This window comes from Lepus europaeus, chromosome 1 (genome assembly GCF_033115175.1).
Source record: "Lepus europaeus isolate LE1 chromosome 1, mLepTim1.pri, whole genome shotgun sequence".
NCBI lineage: Eukaryota > Metazoa > Chordata > Mammalia > Lagomorpha > Leporidae > Lepus > Lepus europaeus.
Genome location: NC_084827.1, coordinates 107,778,681 through 107,797,875, shown reverse-complemented (window position 1 = coordinate 107,797,875; position 19,195 = coordinate 107,778,681). Strand labels below are relative to the sequence as shown.

At 36.9% G+C, this 19,195-nt stretch overlaps 1 protein-coding gene across 13 annotated transcripts in view; it reads left to right on the top strand.

Annotated features, from left to right (window-relative positions):
• Positions 1-19,195, top strand: part of LOC133766378 (sodium channel protein type 3 subunit alpha) — a 79,904-nt gene that overhangs the window by 22,742 nt on the left and 37,967 nt on the right. For 2 of the 13 annotated variants that reach the window (XM_062200100.1, XM_062200104.1), the window contains exons 10-15: positions 3,329-3,619; positions 6,906-7,106; positions 8,274-8,406; positions 9,513-9,751; positions 17,163-17,336; positions 18,358-18,714. In XM_062200100.1, coding sequence (XP_062056084.1) covers positions 3,329-3,619; positions 6,906-7,106; positions 8,274-8,406; positions 9,513-9,751; positions 17,163-17,336; positions 18,358-18,714 — 1,395 coding nt within the window. Of the gene's footprint in view, positions 1-964; positions 969-3,328; positions 3,620-6,905; positions 7,284-8,273; positions 8,407-9,512; positions 9,752-17,162; positions 17,337-18,357; positions 18,715-19,195 lie in introns of those variants that run through there. The other 11 variants (XM_062200087.1, XM_062200093.1, XM_062200046.1 and 8 more) reach the window with 9 other exon arrangements.

The following is a 19,195-nucleotide window of genomic DNA, read 5'->3' as shown; positions in this document are numbered from 1 at the left end:
AACTTTCCCCATTCTACACTCCCTCCTACTCTCTACAGCCTATGGTAGGGAGCTACCATTCTACTCTCAATTTCTAGGAGATAAACATTTTAGGCTTTCATCTATGAGAAAGACAAGAAAATAAATGTTCAGTCCTAGGTCATCATCATTTGTTTGCCTTATAATTTGTAATTCTTTTTTTTATTTTTTATTTTTTTTAATTTTTTGACAGGCAGAGTGGACAAGGGAGAGAGAGACAGAGAGAAAGGTCTTCCTTTTGCCGTTGGTTCACCCTCCAATGGCCGCCGCGGTAGGCGCGCTGCGCTGTGGCTGGCGCACCGCGCTGTTCCGATGGCAGGAGCCAGGTGCTTCTCCTGGTCTCCCATGCGGGTGCAGGGCCCAAGCACCTGGGCCATCCTCCACTGCACTCCCTGGCCACAGCAGAGGGCTGGCCTGGAAGAGGGGCAACCGGGACAGGATCGGTGCCCCGACCGGGACTAGAACCTGGTGTGCCGGCGCCGCAAGGCGGAGGATTAGCCTAGTGAGCCGCGGCACCAGCCTATAATTTGTAATTCTTAAATGGATAATAATATTCAGTTTAACACATCCCCTAGTAGTCTATATTGATCCAATAGGGGAAAAAATAGGAGCAAGCTTTAGGACAAATTAGAAATAGTGGCATTTAAAGAGGTCTAAAATAATTAAGGGTAGAATCAAAACAGATATAATTAATGTTGTATGCTTTGATGGGATTTTTGCTGGAGTTTATATTTAAAATGAATTAATGACAAGAATTATACTACTAAAGTCAGAAGTTGAGTGAGTTTTAGAGCCTATGTAGAGTCACATGGAAATGTAAGGAAATGTTGTTCCCTGTGTAAATATGGAGCACGAATCTGTTGTTTGTTACAAGAGAAACTCAGTAAGTCAGTTGTAAAGTGCCACTGTCATCCGAAGTAAGCAGGACATTGGCAGTGTCACAGAGCAGGGTATCAACAGGTATGCAGACATGAGAGAAGACAGGAAACATCTGCCTGGGAGGCAACTGGCAAATCACTGGAATTGGAACAAGTGACAGATTTGAGTTGATGAGTGACACAGAAAATGTGGTGTGCTGAGGTTACCTTCATTGCCTTAGAAATCTGTTTTGGTTCTGACTTATTTGAACTGTTAGCCAGGATAGGTAGGAAAATAATGTATACAAAACAAATTCCGGAAGTGATTTAAATGGATGAAAGTTTGGGGATTGTGGTAAGGGAGTATTACCACCACTTCCTTTGTTTCTGGAGATAAACAAGTCAATCAGTGGTTTGCACTGTGTGTTTTGCCATGTTGTCTATACGTAGTCAAAGAAGAATTAAGGATTTTATTCAAATAAAAGAGGGTGCTTGTGTGTTCATTCCTTCAACAACGAGTGTATCAAAGTGTATCCCTGTATCAAACATCATGTAATTACCATTAACTATTGAAAATTGTTTTCACTTTATTTATTCACTTTATTATACATATACTTGTATACTTTAATATACATATACTTGTGTAGTAATATCTACAAAGTATCTTCAACATTTCTCATCTCTCATCATGTGTGGTATAAAAAATGGTATTGATGGATAAGAATTCAATAGAAAAATCTAGCTCTCTGACTATAATTTTATAAATATCCTAATTCTGAATTAGCAGTTTATTTAAAGGCTGGGTGCTGTCTTATATCAAACCTTAGAATTGTGCTTCCATAAAGAATATAGTATTCAATATAAATAAATATCAGTGTTACATCTTTGCTTTGCTTAACTAACACATGAATTAAGTACTGTATTTAGTACTTCATTTACCTTTCTGAGGTCATGTTAATTCAAGAGACTTTGTAGCTCAGCACCTTTAGTTTTAAAACCTTCTGAAAATTAGTATTTTAGTTGAGATAAGGTTCAAAAATGGAATCTACTTAGGAGGATTTCTTCTTCTCAGGATGGGAAAGACAAAGTGCACAAAGTGTGGTCCAAGCATTTAAATACACTTTATCTTCATTCCTTCCTGCAAGGTTACATAGACCATTCTGACATAGTCCTTTATGATAGCTTAGAAACAGGATAGGCATCTGTTGTTCTTAACTCTCCCTTACTTTAGTATCTTAGAGAACTGACCGAAAGATGCCCTTTTAAGTATTGATTCACCAAATGTTCATAGAATCCTTTTTCTTTCAGGTGTCCTACCAGGTACTGCACAAACAAACCCAGACAACAGTCGAGCTCACAGTCTGGGGGAAAGATAGAAAAAATAATATGTAACTTAGAGTTGTTTGCATTTAGTAATGAAATATATGAAAATTTTAACCAATATTCTCATAATTTAAGAATTTCCACTTCTATGATTATATTTATGACCAGGAATATATTTAATGACAGCTCAGCTTTGATATGTACCATACTGTTGTTGTTTCATATCCTTTGTAAGTCCTGGTTAAATCATTTACAGTCTAACAGTGCTGTTCATCTAAATGAAAACACAGAACATTTGCCATGCTTCAAAGTAGGCACAGAAATCCAGCATGCTTAAGAATAGTTAGCACTGAAATATGGAAAGAAAATAATAAATTCTCATTACCCCATGAATGATTATGTCAGGTGTGTATTTTATTGCTACATAAATAATTTGCTGTTATTTATAAGCATTTTATAAACATAAAAGTTTACAAACTCTAAGTGCCCCATAATAAATTCTTTAGGGTTAGCATGGCCCAAAAGGTAAGAACTGTGGTCCTGAATGTAATTCAAATGAAGGAGAATAAACCAGCCAATACATTCCACTACTTCCACTTGGAGATAGAAAAGTCGATTCCTTAAATATGCGGAGCTCTCAAGAGAGATACAAAAGGGTCTTTGGTCCTGATTTTAGAGGGAAAATGTAGCACTCAGCGGTTCACAGATGTACATGGGAGGAACAATTCTGTGGATGAACCTGGAAGAGCAGTCAGATGAGCAACCACCTCTAAGAGAACCATCTGCTTTTAAAGTGTAGAAGACACTCTCATGAGAGCAGTTGTCTCCTAAACTGAAGTTTAAGCTTAGCTGAGGTTTTTGTTTTTATTTTTTAAGAAGAAAGAAAAGACAATCAAGGATACATGCCAAATCAGAATTTTCTTGCCTTAATGCATAGACTAGCATAATACATTGTATTATTCAAAATGTAAGGGTCATTATTAAGTAAACTGTTGTGGCAGGACAAGATAAGAGGGTCAGAAGACATGGTTTCCTCTCTTATTTCACAGTCTAAAATGGCGCCACTGTACCGTAGTGAAGGGTTTCTGGGCTGTATGTTCTAAAGAGTGACTGGTTTTGTGTTACAACAGGCGGTAGCAGCAGCCTCAGCAGCCTCAAGGGATTTCAGTGGAATAGGCGGCCTAGGAGAGCTCCTGGAAAGCTCCTCAGAGGCGTCAAAGTTAAGCTCCAAAAGTGCTAAGGAGTGGAGGAACCGAAGGAAGAAAAGAAGACAGAGGGAGCATTTGGAAGGAAACAGCAAGGGAGAGGAAGACAGGTTTCCCAAATCTGAATCTGAAGACAGCGTCAAAAGAAGAAGCTTCCTTTTCTCTATGGATGGGAACCGACTGACTGGTGACAAGAAATTCTGTTCCCCCCATCAGGTGTGGTTTTCTAACAAGAGTTCTGGTTGTTCTTATCATTGCTCTTGTCTTTTAATTGCTATGTTTTGTTTTGGTATATTTTTATAATATATGGTTTATGTGAAGAACAGGAAACTAGCATTTAATATATAGTTATTTAAATTCTTAAATTGTCTTTAAACATTTTTATTAAGCCAATAATAATGTTTAAATTTTGAATTGCCGCCTGCCTGTCAAACTGTTCAGTGAGACAATTTTGGAATTTCTTATTTACCTTTTACGTTTTGACGCCTCAGTTACACCTAGCTTCTTTATGTGCTGGCTTCCCTTTTTATCAGCTGAGGTTGGGTTGTGATATATCTTTGGATTTTTGAAAAGAAATGCCTTTTGGATTTTTGCCTTAATCCCTTGACATGAGAAATGTGCTGCAGTGAGTCTCCATTATGTTGTGTGGGGACATTGTGAGATAGCCTAAATGTTCTTTAAGTGGCAATATGGAGAACAATCTCTATATGCATTCACTTAGAACATCATGACATCCCTGCATCTTCTTGCATCTTGACTTTCCCAATCCATTGTGGTCCAGGACCTACAACATGCAGAGTTGTGTCATTCAGACTTAATATATTCTAGTTTCCCCTTTTGTTACTGAAAATTGGTGGAAGGGGAGCCCGTATTTTTCTTCTTGTACAAGTTTAAAAAAAATACCTGGAATTTGTGTTTTAGCATACCTAAAGCAAAGAAAGATGACCTTTCAGTTCTAAAACATAAAAATTTGTTTTCCCTAAAGAAAGGATTGTCACAGCTGCAGGTATTCCCTTCCCTCTGCTGCATCTTCTCGTGTTATTTTTGGTTTATTTTCTCTGTATACTATTTTTGTTATCTTCTTTTTTGGTCTCTGTTGCCTTGAAAGCTGTGCTCACACCCATTATTATACTTTCTGAAGAGTGAATAGAAGTTTCAAATAAACTCGAAGATCTGGAATGCCTTTGGAAATATCTTGGCATGAAATCATGCAAACTAAAGGCACAGAGTGGGTACTTTATGGATGTAAACCTATACCTTACGCTTCCAACTAATGTCATCTGGGATGACTGTCAATTTCTGGAGACAATTCCAGAATATAGGTGTATCAGGATGACCATTTCAAACCACCATGGGGATTAATATAAAAATCCAAGTTTCAGCTTCCCTGAGTATAGAATGAAGCCTGCATTATAAACCCCTGGAATTACTGAATCCTATGTTTTACTGTCTTAGTGTTCTGTTGCTATAACACAGTATCTGAGACTTTTTAAGGAAAGAAATTTATTTTAGCTTGTAGTCCTGAAGGTTCACAATCCAAAAGCAGATGATGCCCATCTGACTTACCCTTAGTAATCATTTTCTTGCTGCTAGTGTCCTGCGGTGGCAAAGGCAATCACATGACAAGAAACAGAGCACGTGTATGTCTATCTATATCCATCTCTATCTCTCCTCTTATAAAACCACCAAGATTCAATATCGGGAATCCACTTTAGTAACTTAATCCAATCTAATCACTCACCCAAAGACTTCATATCTAAAACCCATAATTAGATTAACAGTGGATTAACATTCCGCCCTCTTAATGCCTTTAACATAAAAGTTGTGGGACTAAACTGCTAAGTCCAGGGGAGCAAATATTTAAACCCTGCAAGGAGGACAAGGAGTTTAAGGGCGTGGCACTGCTTGGTCTCTGGTGAGAGCTTTGTGCTGCTTCAACTCGTGGCAGAAATTGCAAGGCCAAGGGAACACATGCAGCAGAAAGAATAGTGGCCCAAAAAGGCAGCAACAGCTGGAACTTTCTCACAAGACAAACTAATTCATTCATGAGGGCCCTGCCTGCATGATGAGAACAGCTCCCAGTAAGGCCTCATATCCCAGCACAAGGTTCCAATACAAGAATTTTGGGATACACGTTCAAAACGTAACATCCACCAACTGAATCATAATTTCCAAAAGATAGTACTTAAACTGGATACCTTTAACACTTACAGCGATCCATAGAAATCTCTGAAGTTTCAGAACACTAGCTCTGAATAGAGCCAATTTTATATTGATCATTTAAATTGAGTCTGAAGAGGTAAAAATCATTAGCATTCTTTATAAGTGAAGGTGAACCAATGTTTTCATTGGACCTAATCTTTTGATCATGTGTTTGTATTACCATGGCTATGAGAGATAAGAAAGTAAATAAGGGACCAAACAGAGGGAGCAAGGGCAAATATCAATGAGTATATGATCAGGGGAGTAAAAAAACATCCTACAGACTGAATAGGGATGGTTTTGAAAACTATACCAAGGGTAAACTAAGCACCAAATTATTTGCTTCTAGTTTAAAATCCATTCAGAAATCAAGGAAAGCTTCAGGCTAAATATCCATTTCCTGGTACTAGAAAATAGTTTACTTGATTTATATGTGAATATCTGTAATAAAAAAAAAACACTTGTGAGTCACCTTGTTCTTCTTCTTATTATTATAGTGAAATCAGAAGAATAAGCTATTTTCTACATCAACCTCTTTGGAAAAGTCATGTTATATATCTTGCTTTTTAAGCTACTGTCAAATTTTTAATAAGAATAGTAATTTATGGTATAGTTTAGAAATCCTCTATGTTGTTTTTGCTATAATCTCTCAAATAAAGTGTATCATTTTTTGCCATTTGAGAAAATGTTAGAAAATTTGGAAGACAGAATCAAGGTAAGTTTCTTGACTTTTATTTCCATAAAGATAGAGACAAACAGTTCAAAGAAAAGGTAATCTTATTTTGCAGCCCAAAAGGAGACAGCAGAGAGAGTGTTTTGCTAAAAATACTATAATTTTACAAAAGTAAACTATTTGATATGAATATTTTAAATGTGAGCCAGTATTTTCACCTAAACCCAAACCTCCAAAGTGCATGCTTTTCAGATCTTATCATTGAGAGGTGGAAGCCACCTGCTATTTGTTCAGCATCCACTCCAACCTAGAAGAATCTTTTATCCTCTACAGCCTTTCGTCTTCACCTAAAGCACTGTGATAACCCACAATTCCAGAGTGATGATTAAATGAAGTGGCCAGACACTCCGTAGATTACATATCAGGATTTTTTGTCAGAACACTCTTTAATTTGCAATATAGTACTCAATAAAAATATCCGTTGTTCTCTATAAACTTGATTGCCTACATTTAAGAGCAACATGATTTTAACCTCAAAGCAAACCATTTCTGCTACACTGAGTTGATTAAATAATTATGTCCCCTCCTCTCCTCACCCTGACTCTTTTCTTCCTTGCTTTCTCTCAGTCTCTGTTGAGTATCCGTGGATCCTTGTTTTCCCCAAGACGCAACAGCAAAACGAGCATTTTCAGCTTCAGAGGTCGGGCAAAGGATGTGGGATCTGAAAATGACTTTGCTGATGATGAGCACAGCACCTTTGAAGACAGCGAGAGCAGGAGAGACTCACTGTTTGTGCCACACAGACATGGAGAGCGACGCAACAGTAACGTTAGTCAGGCCAGTATGTCATCCAGGATGGTGCCAGGGCTTCCAGCAAATGGGAAGATGCACAGCACTGTGGATTGCAATGGTGTGGTTTCCTTGGTGGGTGGACCGTCAGCTCTAACGTCACCTACTGGACAACTTCAGCCAGAGGTGATAATAGATAAGCTAGCTACTACTGACGCTATGTACCAGTTTGAAATAATCAAAGCCTGGGCAGTTTAGCCCTGTTGCGCCCTTCTTCTTTCCAAAGTTCTTAAAAATAATACAGGACCAATCAAATAATAAATAATAGAATCTTGGAACCTATAGAACTTTATGGGACTAGATGCTTTCAAATGCTTTGAGTTAAGAGTCCAGTTTTGGAGTCTGGGATAAAACACATATCTGCAAATTCAGGGGACATACAAACACAAAATAATGAGTCTTTTGACAATCAAATCTTTGTTATAGATGTATAGTCACCCAGAATTATATAATTATCTATTCATAGTCCTGAATTTCATATTCTCAAAATCAAATATCATATGACCAACATGTTTATAATGGTTAATTTTCAAACAACTGTCAGTGTTATGATTGACTCTACGTACTCTATCACTATTAGAAAATGACCCAAGAATATAATGTGCTGATTTGTTATAGGATGGCATATAGAAATAATTTTAAAATCTCAGGAAAGCACACACATTTCATTGTACATCTGTGTTTGTGCATGGAAAAAATGGCCCATATATGTCAATACTGTAAATATAGCCTCAAAGAAAATAATTCATCCTTGAAACTATATAATCATCACATTTGCTTTTGGGGGAAGATTGATCTTGGTTACTAGTCATTGATATAAGCTAAAAATGTAAGTTATATTTGAATTAAATAAAAGGACTGTAGCATGCATGTAAAATCTTCCCTGAAATTTTTGACAGTTTAATTAAAATATTTCTGTAACATAATTGCCTTATATGACTGTATCCAGCCAGTTAATTCTTGTTACAGGGTAACACATATGACCATTTAAAAAAAAGATGACAACCTTAAAGCCAATATTTGTTATTACACGTAAATTGTTACCCAGAAAAATTGCATGTAGCATGATTTTCCAAAGAAATGCTATGTGACATTGTTATCATTCATTGAAAAGGGTGGTTTGAGCCATCAGTATTTGGTTTGCAGGGCACCACCACTGAAACAGATGTGAGAAAGCGAAGGCTAAGTTCTTACCAGATTTCAATGGAGATGCTAGAGGATTCCTCTGGAAGGCAAAGAGCCATGAGCATCGCCAGCATCCTGACAAACACAATGGAGGGTAAGATGCAGGCCATGGGAGAGTCAGTATTCTGTGGACTGGGTGCTTTATGCAACTATTCCTTCTTTGTGTAGAGGGGTTTATATCTATCAGGATCAAAACTGTATGATAGACATAATTAGGTGATAATTTAAGTACATTTTGATCATAATTATTATAAAAACTAATATCAAACTTATTCTTTTTCACTGGATTCTGTATCCTGTCTGTATAGTAGTAGTATACCACTAAAACCAACAGTAAATTATTAATATATGAGGCTAAAACTCTTAAAAGACATGAGTAGATCACAGAAGTAGATTTGAGTCTGCATTTAAGGCCATTCTCATTATGGTCCAGATCAGTGTTGAAGTGGAGACCATCAAAGGAGAGGATGAGTCACACATCTTAATAATGATCATAGCTTTAGACAGTGTTCTTTAAAAGATATTTTTCAAAAAATATTCTTGCTAGGCTGGCGCCACGGCTCACTTGCCTAATCCTCCACCTGCGGCACTGGCACCCTGAGTTCTAGTCCCGGTTAGGGCGCCGGATTCTGTCCCGGTTGCTCCTCTTCCAGTCCAGCTCTCCGCTGTGGCCCGGGAAGGCAGTGGAGGATGGCCCAAGTCCTTGGGCCCTGCACCCGCATGGGAGACCAGGAGAAGCACCTGGCTCCTGGCTTCGGATCGGCACAGCACCGGCCATAGCAGCCATTTGTGGGGTGAACCAATGGAAGGAAGACCTTTCTCTCTGTCTCTCTCTCTCACTGTCTAACTCTGCCTGTCAAAAAAAAATTATTGCTTAATAAATTTAAAATTTTTACAAAGCTTGTTTAAAAATAGTGTTTAGATAAAGAGAACACAGTATTTTAATCAGTTATTACTCAGTTATTTTGAAGCAAAATATCCAATGCAAAATGTCTATTTATTTAGACAAGGTTCATCTGTATAATATTTTAATGAGCATTTGATGAAAATATTTAATGGAATTACCTTCTCAAGTTAAGTAAATATGAACTTTCTTACCTCAAGTCTAAGCATTACTTTTATCAAATAATGTGTAATCCCCTAGCAATAATAATTCATTTTGATATTATTTACTGTTCTCTCACTTTATCGTCTTGCTAGAACTTGAAGAATCCAGACAGAAATGTCCGCCATGCTGGTATAGATTTGCCAATGTGTTCTTGATCTGGGACTGCTGTGAAGCATGGTTAAAAGTAAAGCGTCTTGTGAATTTAATTGTTATGGATCCCTTTGTTGATCTTGCCATCACTATTTGCATCGTCTTAAATACCCTCTTCATGGCCATGGAACATTACCCCATGACGGATCAATTCAGTAGTGTGCTGGCTGTGGGAAACCTGGTAAGTTCATTGGAGGCTTACTTATTTCCTTTGGCAGGGATGGGAAGAGACAGACCAAAGGGAAAAATTTGTTTGCTGTGTTAAACTAAAAAATTACATCCTCTTTAGTCATAGGAAAATATCTAAAGGGGCATTTCCAGGAAATCTCAGAGATACTGTCTAAAATCCAGTGCTTATTGTGTAGGCCAGCACCTGTGCTTATTAATAACAATGTCTTACCAGTTGTAAACATTACAGTCATTCTTGCTAGAAATATAGGTCCAGAGAAACCATGAAATCTAAAAATGATTCCACAAGTTTTACATAGCCTCTGAGGAAATCATTTTTGTTGGAGGGATGACCCAAGGAATTATTTCTGTAAAAATGGAGGGGAAGATTGGAATAATTGTTCAAGTTGAATTGCCTAATAAAATTCTTCAGTGATATCCCTAAAGAGAAAAAAAAGTGTTGATAAAAATACATTGTAATTTAGCCCTGCTTTTGGTTTGAATGACTTGAGCATGCATCTGTGTTTGTCTGTGCTTATGTACATTTCCTCCTTAATCTGTACAGAAATGTTGAAATCGATGAAAAGGGAAGTCCGTAGTGACCTCCAGGCTAGGGTCAATTTTCCTCAGATTAACCTTCATAATACCACATAGCCTTTCCTTATGACAATTACTATTGCATATAATTCAGCACATTAATTTTAGTCATTAATGAGTGCATCTTTTAAAAGACAATGATAGGGCCGGCGCCGTGGCTTAACAGGTTAATCCTCTGCCTTGCGGCGCCGGCACACCAGGTTCTAGTCCCGGTTGGGGCGCGGATTCTATCCCGGTTTACCCTCTTCCAGGCCAGCTCTCTGCTATGGCCCGGGAAGGCAGTGGAGGATGGCCCAAGTCCTCGGGCCCTGCACCCGCATGGGAGACCAGGAGGAAGCACCTGGCTCCTGGCTTCTGATCAGCGAGATGCGCCGGCCGCAGCGGCCATTGGAGGGTGAACCAATGGCAAAAAGGAAGACCTTTCTCTCTGTCTCTCTCTCTCTCAATATCCACTCTGCCTATTAAAAAAAAAAAAAAAGACAATGATAGAGTCTTAGTGATTATGTCTGTTTTGCTCCAATATAACCTTAGTATCTGACACTTAGAAATGTTTCAAATAAGAGTATATTGGATAAATGAGTTAATATTATAGTCTTATACCTGGAGTACATTTTTGTTCTCATGATTGTAGGAATGGATGCCGTTTGTCTTATTAATTTTTAAAAGTGATCATAATGTTCTCTTATTAAAAGAATCTAATTGGGAGTTTTAGGTTCAGGAACTTCGTGATTGTCAAATGTGTTTTAGTTTTTTTTTTTTTTCTTTTTCTTTGGAAGATTTATTTTATTTATTTGAAGGCAGAGTTAAAGAGAGAGAGAGAGAGGGAGGGAGGGAGGGAGGGAGGAAGGGAGGAAGGAAGGGAGAGAGGGAGAGGAGTTCTTGGTTCACTCCCCAAATGGCTGCAATGTCCAGGGCTGAGCCAGACCAAGGCCAGGAGCCAAGACTTCCTCTTGGTCTCCCACATGGATACAGGAGCCCAAACACTTGGGCCATCCTTTGCTGCTTTCCCAGGCACATTAGCAGGGAGTTGGATTGGAAGTGGAGCTGCCAGCAGCTGCAGCAGGCACCCTTACAGGATGCTGGCACTGCTGGTAGTGGCTTAACAAGCTATGCCACAATGCAGACCCCCTGTCGGAGGACAAACCACACGGAGACACGTAGCACTCAGTCAATTCATCACCACGTTTATTTCCTCGTCGCGTTCCAAGCCAAAGTAGGGGGCCCCGCGATGAGGGACTGGAGGCCGTCTCCCTGGGGAAACTGTTCAGCCTCCAGCAGCAGCACCAAGAAACACAAGGATATATACCCCAGGCCCCATACAGATAACATTCATTGTGTGCAATCATGCATAGCACAGGAACGAAACAAGTTTACAAGGTAGCAAAGATCAGGGTACAAGCTCTGCTGATAGAGCAAAGAACATCATACACCTTCATCAGAAGTCACATCCTGCCTGCAGGAATGTGTCTTGTGCCTTCAGAACAATAAGCACAGGAAACAGGATTAGATAAAGGACAGCCTCAGCCTGCTGCATCTCATGTCGGGCCAGGGCACTAGCCCCGACAACCCCCAAATGTGTTTTTAGAAACACTATCTCTTGCCTCAAGTATGAAATTTATTATTCATAAAAGTTTTGCTTTTGCTTTTAGGAATCTCCATTTTTTAAACAGTGTCATTGTATGTCCAGGGTTTAGGGCCCAGGACAAGCAGATCCAGATTCCAACACGTCAGAGAAAAACTCGGAGCCGTTGTGGGTATATATCTATTTTACTCACAATGACAGTGAGAAATGCACAAGGAACAGCTGCTAACCCCTGATGGTGGCGGAGCCACAAGAGAGATATGCCTTTGTGTCTGTGGCAGCAGTTGGATAGACATACAGAAACACCTACACAGATCCACATAACAGCAGCATCTGTCGGTCCACTATGCATCCAAAAGCATCCACCAGTTGCCGCATCTTACCATGCCCCCAATTGCTTATATGTGCTTACAGACAATAATACTCCAGAGCCAAACAATTGCATAACATGGTTATAGGCAGCCAGCCAAGCAGGTGGACCTGTTGGTTACCATGACACCAGTTACCACAGAGGCACACAGATAAGGGGACAAGGGCATTCAGGCATGGGAACGCGCTAACTTCACCCTCACAAATTCATCTTCTCAATAGTCATTAATGAAGATGGAACCTCTAAAGACCATGGTCCAAAAGTTCTTAACTATGTGGCTTTTCCAAGTTATTTAACTTCTTTGAGTCTCAGTTTTCTAATCAGTGGAATACCTTCCTCACTTGATTGTGAGTGAAGTGCCTCATCCATAAAAATGTTAGTTGCTTTCTTCTCTCTGATTCCACTCCAAGGGTTTTCAACCTGATAATTTACATAGGTTATTGATCTAGACCTTCTTTTTCAGTAACTCCAATAAGCTTGGGTGTCAGGGCAGCCTGACTCTTAAAATGGAAAGGAAAGGTGAACTACTAAACCATGAAAAGAGTAATGCTGCAACTGATCTTCAGGAACAGCTCTCAATCAAAAGCTTAGATGTAGACCAAACATTCACCATACCTTTGTCTCTAGGTCAAGAAACATTTAGCCATAGATCACTGATTTAAAATCTTATAACCTCTGTACCAAAAACAAACAAAAAAGCTAGATCTATTTTTGAGTTTCATTCAAAGACTCACAATAGGATTTTGTTTGGAATAATGTGGGTAGATGCTCACCTCTGGTTCAATCAGCCTTAGCAGGGGTGGGAATCATATGAAAACATTGAAATCCTGAGATACCGTGAAGGTGTAGGAGCAATTCTCTATGGAAGAGGAAAGGGGAGTACTTGGAAGACAGTTTCACAAATATATACCCAAATAAATGACCTCAACTTCTCTGCCTTATTGAACTTGGTAGAATACCCACAATAGTCTTAACCTTTTACACCTGTCATGTTGACTTCTTTTCTCCTAATTGTTCCTTTGATCTTTCCAATAACTCTGCCTCCTCTCTTTGAACTTCTTTTATGTCTTAAGGCTGCTTTTCACTGAATGATTTCATATACTTAGCAACTCTAAGAATTACATACTCTAGTGCTGTAAGTTGTACTTTCTCTCCCACCAATACAGATCATTGCTCAAGGATTACTTTAAATATAATATGTGCACAGCGGGGAGCTCGTCTTTCCCACAGTTTATGGAAGGTCCCATTAATCTCACTTCAGTTCTGTGTTATGTCTATTAGTGGCCTTCTAGCTTCAAAAACAGAGATATTGTAGTCATTTTTTACTTACCTTATTTCTTATACACAAATATGAAAACCCATTGTTCTCTCTTTCAGTGTATCTTTTTATTTGAAAACTATTATTAAAATAATATTTTCTTTATTCTACACTCAGTGTGCTTTCACATGACTAAAATACTCACTGTCTCTATTTGTGATTTACCACTGTTCTATCTAGTTTAGAGAGACCTGATCTGATCCCATCCCTCCTATCCATCTTATTGTCTATTATTTCCCCACCAGTCATTATCAACCCCATCAGAACAGTCTTGTCACCGTACCACACAAATGTTTATGTATTTATATATAGAAAGCTATTTCCATGTTCACTGTTCTTTTCATTCCCATCTAGAAAGCTCTGACTCAGTTCATCTTGAGTCTTCATATTCTTCAAGTACAACTCTAATCTCATCTCCTGTTACATGACACTCAGTCTGTGTTGAATAGCTTTGTCTTAACTTCCTAATGTGTCTGTGAATCATAATTGAATATTGAATGTTTTCCTAATGTATGAACCTTGGTTTTTAAATCTATCATAAATTACGTGATGGCAGAGGACATGTCTCACTTTATGGTTGTATCCGCAATGTTGTTTATATAATAGTCACCTAATAAAATCACCCACTGATTGTTTCCACTCAAAAGTGTTGCTTCAGGTGGCATTTTTTTTAAAGTAAATAACCGGGTTTAACATCAGTTGCCAGTACTAGTAATATAGGTTCTGGAAAAGTACAGTAAACAGTCCAAATCTGTTTTCTATCATTGAAGTGAGTGTAATAATACTCATCTCCCAGAATGGTTGTGAAGGTCGAATGAGATAATACAAAAACACATTGTACTGTGCCCAGCACCTAGCATGTGCTCAATAAACAGTTTCCTTCCTCTTAAATATATGCAATTAACCTCTTAGACCTTCCTTTGAAATATTGATGAAAATATTTTTGCTCTAGCTCTTGTATTTTTCCCAGGATATTGGACAGTTAGGGAAATTGAACAGGTGAAGAAAGATTTTGGAAATTTGTCAGAATACATCAGGAAATTGAAGTTTTCATAGAATTCCAATGTTGAAGCCGTTGGGAATGGTTGTACCGGATAAAAGAGCTTGGGAGAATAGGATGATTAAGCAGGAGAGCACTAGATGAAAACACCGAATCTGGGTTCTAGTCCAAGTGTTCATGCTGAATCTCTAGGTGTTTCTGAAAATGTCAGTCGTATCCTTGAGTCTCTTTTCTCAACAAATGTGTAAACAATGACTCCATCAGACTTGATTATAGTTCTCAGACCTATGACTTTGATAGGACAATAATGAGGTAGGCAGATAGGAGGAGAGATGGATGGATCGTTTGTGATAGAACGATCAGCAAGTTCAGGTCACTGTGTGGGAAACAAGGCTCATTGTGATAGAGAGCGCAGATAATGTATCCACAGGAATAGGAGAATACTTAACCTATCTCTATTGGCTGAAATTTCTGTATTATAATTAATAATAGCATCGTGTCTATAAAGCATTGCATGGATTACAAAGTAACTTTTCACATACTATTGGATACCCCTAACGACCCTTATAATAAATATTTCTATAGATGAAAAATAATACATGCATATAAATTGTATATGTATGGAGAGGGAGAATTTCTTTTGGGTAATTATCTGTCTTATCCATTGTAGCTGGTTGTATATTATATTTATATGGAGTTTTTAGTTTGATCATTAAAATAACAATTTCTGTGGACTGGTTTATTGGTAATTGGGTGATTACATATTCACTTAATAGATGAGAACAGGATGAGCTTGAATTGATAACAAAAGAATGTAAATAGTTGTGTCATTCTCAATCTTACCATAAATCAGTGTGTCCCTTTTGTATTCTGTTTCTACAGTACATAAAATTATATTCCTTCCCTATTGGTTGGTTTGATTAAATCTGAGTATCAAGAGACCTTAAATCTCTGCTGAGTTTCTCTAAGATGTCCTGTGTTTTTCTGAAATTGTTTTGTCTTTCTTTTTATTTATTTACTTGAGAGAGGGAGAGAGATAAATCCTGCTTCCCTAGCCGGTTGTTCACTTCCCAAATGCCCACAACATCCAATGCTTGCTGGAGCCAAACCTAAGAGCTGAGGATGCAGTCCAGGTCTCCCATGTGGGTACCATACATTTTTAAATACAGGAGGCCTATTTATTTCAAAAGGGTTGAAAACATCGCCTTATGATTTTCTGTAGGAAAAGCTATTTGTAGATCATTTGTCTGGATGTTTCTAGCTCACATTACCTAATATCTTTCTATCTCATGGTGCCTATTTCAAATTAGTAGTAACTTCTGAAAGTTTTAGGTAAGAAATAAAATTTGCCTAAGTTAGAACTTATTTTGCATTCACCAGGGAAACTAACTACTTTTAAAAAAAAATCCCATGGTGTCATTCTATTAGATGAAAACAATTATTTTTCAGTGTGTAGTCCACCATATGTCTGTATTTTCATTCTATATGCTTCCTTAAAGTGCATATTATTTCTACCTCAGTGAGTGCATGAATAACTGCAATTGAGCTATTTTCTCTGGGATCTTTCTGTGATTGGGAAAATGAGATGTTAGTCTTATTTATACATTAGTAAAGTGGATTGAGGTTTCTTTTAATTAAAGGAAAGCGAATAATTTTAAAATTGTTATTTTGACAGAGTTCCTTCAAGGTAAAGGCCAATTTACCTTGGTAAATGGTAAGCTTGACTTACAGTCATGAACTGCAGCTATTACCTATAGTGAATTAAGAGAAATGCTTTAAAAGACTTTTTGCGAGAGTTTTATAACTCTTCCTGTTACTATATGGCTTAGCCTCTGTATTCAAGTTGAAAGGCAAATTTTGTGTGTATTTCATTATTTTTCTTTCTGTTGTGAAGTAAATATATAGTCACTCAGATAATTTATTAATCTTAATTAAGGGTAAATGCATGCTGTAAAGTCTCTCCTGCTGGTTTCAATTAAACTTGCAATTCCTTTCTCTGTTAATCCATTAACCTTAATTCTGAGCATTCATTCAAATTTCATTATTAGAAAATATTAGCATCCAACTCACTCTTGTTTCAAGAACATTTATAAAATTACAGAAAATAAAATAGCATCCTTTAACAAAAACTCTCCAGTTCAAAAACAAAATGAGTAATTTTTTAGAAACTTCTGGTAATAGGTAGATTCATTCTTGAATGAATAATTCATTCTTGATGTAATAATACACCCAAAATGCATTTGATTGTGTTGATGGTAGAATAGCATACCTGGAAGGGCAATAAAATAGCAGTTGTTATTCAGTATCAGATTTTAAAGTGTGGGCTGTGAAATGTTTTACAATCAGATTTCTTCCTAGAAATCCAGAAAATTGATTAAATAAGGCAAATACTCTTATAACATTTCCTTGGAGGGAAAAGTACTAAGCTTGAATTGATCGGTTAAATTTAAGTGTTAGGTAGTTATATTTTTACTTCAAACTGTTTAGTGTTCTTTAAAAATTCTTGCAGAATCAGTTTTTCAGTGTTGTTGAAGTGCTGATCTATATTTTATTTCAGGTGTTCACTGGGATCTTCACAGCAGAAATGGTTCTCAAGATTATTGCCATGGATCCCTATTATTATTTTCAAGAGGGCTGGAATATCTTTGATGGAATCATTGTCAGTCTCAGTTTAATGGAACTTGGTCTTGCCAATGTGGAGGGATTGTCTGTACTGCGATCATTCAGACTGGTATCTGAATACACTATGCTTATATCCTGTCTCTTGTGGGTGTAATATGTATTTTGAAATGGAATAAATTTGTACTTATATGACTATCCAGTACCTTTAACAATATTTTAAATTTATATCTATATTAATATAGACATATATTATATATTATACACATATAATATATATTATACACATATAATATATAATATATTCCAAGAAAACATGTAAACTATTTTCTAAGAATGAAAAAAATTGTTTTAACGTTTCATAGTGAATAGATACATAGGGCATAGTCCAAAACAAAATGAATTTTCTAAAATTGTAGATTAAGCTCTTGAATTTTTTGCATTATAACCTGTAAATAATTGCAAACAAAACATTAGATTCCAATTAATTGTGGGATTTTATCAATCCTACTTGATTGATAAATTAATAAGACCTGTTTTAAAACAATATGTAGGAAAATATTTGATGCCACTTGCATTGTAAGCAATAGTATAACATGTCTTTTAATTATAACAAAAAATTTTATTGAAAAATATTTATAATTCTGTCAGACATTAAGTAATTGTCTTTCAATTGCAGGAAAGCTTTCTATGTTTTTTGCCAAATTAGTTTATTTCACTTTTATCATAACATTCCATTAAAATTTATAAATCATCCTTTTAACATTTCTTTTTACTCTCTAAAATAGTCTGAAGAAGACACACTTTGCCAAACTTAAAAATGTCTCTAATCAAAATATTAACTTGTATTTGAGGTGTATCTTTTTATAAATCAAAAGGTTTTATTTCTTGCTTTAGATATGTTGTATCTTTTTTTATTTTTGCATTCAAATGATATTGTCATTTGATTTACAGTTTCAGTATTATTAACACTGTTTATTTCTGGATTTGAAATTGAGTTAGTTCAGTATGTTTTTTTAGTTTTTACACTCATAAGTTGTGGGTCTAACAATATGGGGTACTTACAAAATAATGTCTAACTTCCAAAATTATATTATGATTGCTACTAAGAATATATTTTCACTTGATTATAGCTCCGAGTTTTCAAGTTGGCAAAGTCCTGGCCCACACTAAATATGCTAATTAAGATCATTGGCAATTCCGTGGGGGCGCTGGGTAACCTCACCTTGGTATTGGCCATCATTGTCTTCATTTTTGCCGTCGTCGGCATGCAGCTGTTTGGTAAGAGCTACAAGGAATGTGTCTGCAAGATTTCCAGTGACTGCAAACTCCCCCGCTGGCACATGAATGACTTCTTCCACTCCTTCCTGATCGTGTTCCGTGTCCTATGTGGAGAGTGGATAGAGACCATGTGGGACTGTATGGAAGTTGCTGGTCAAACCATGTGCCTTATCGTTTTCATGCTGGTCATGGTCATCGGAAACCTTGTGGTATGTATGTACTGTAAATGCTATCAAATGAGAATATTAGATGGCAAAAAAGTCTTCTTGAGCAGTAAACATACGTCTGGTTTTATATTAAGTGGCCCAAAGTCAAATCTCCTTATTAGCATTCTGAGTTTGATCAAGTTGCTTAACTTCACAGATATTCAGGCTTCCAGTCAATGATCTTTCAATAACAAAACTGAAATTGTGTGGTCGATATGAGAATTGTATAAGGTATATCTGTGAAAATTTGCATGGCATAAAAATTGATTTTTCCTTTTTTATTCTTCTCCAAATACGATATATTTTTATCAGCAAGACTAACTTTATCTCAACTTAATTTTGATAAGATAATGCTCTCTACTGATTCTAAAAATACAACTATTCTATATTGAAATGGCTTTTCACATATTCATAGTTTATAGTATTTACTTTCTCACCCATATCAAATTTTGATAAGTTTCAATGAAATAGAGTATTTTGTATT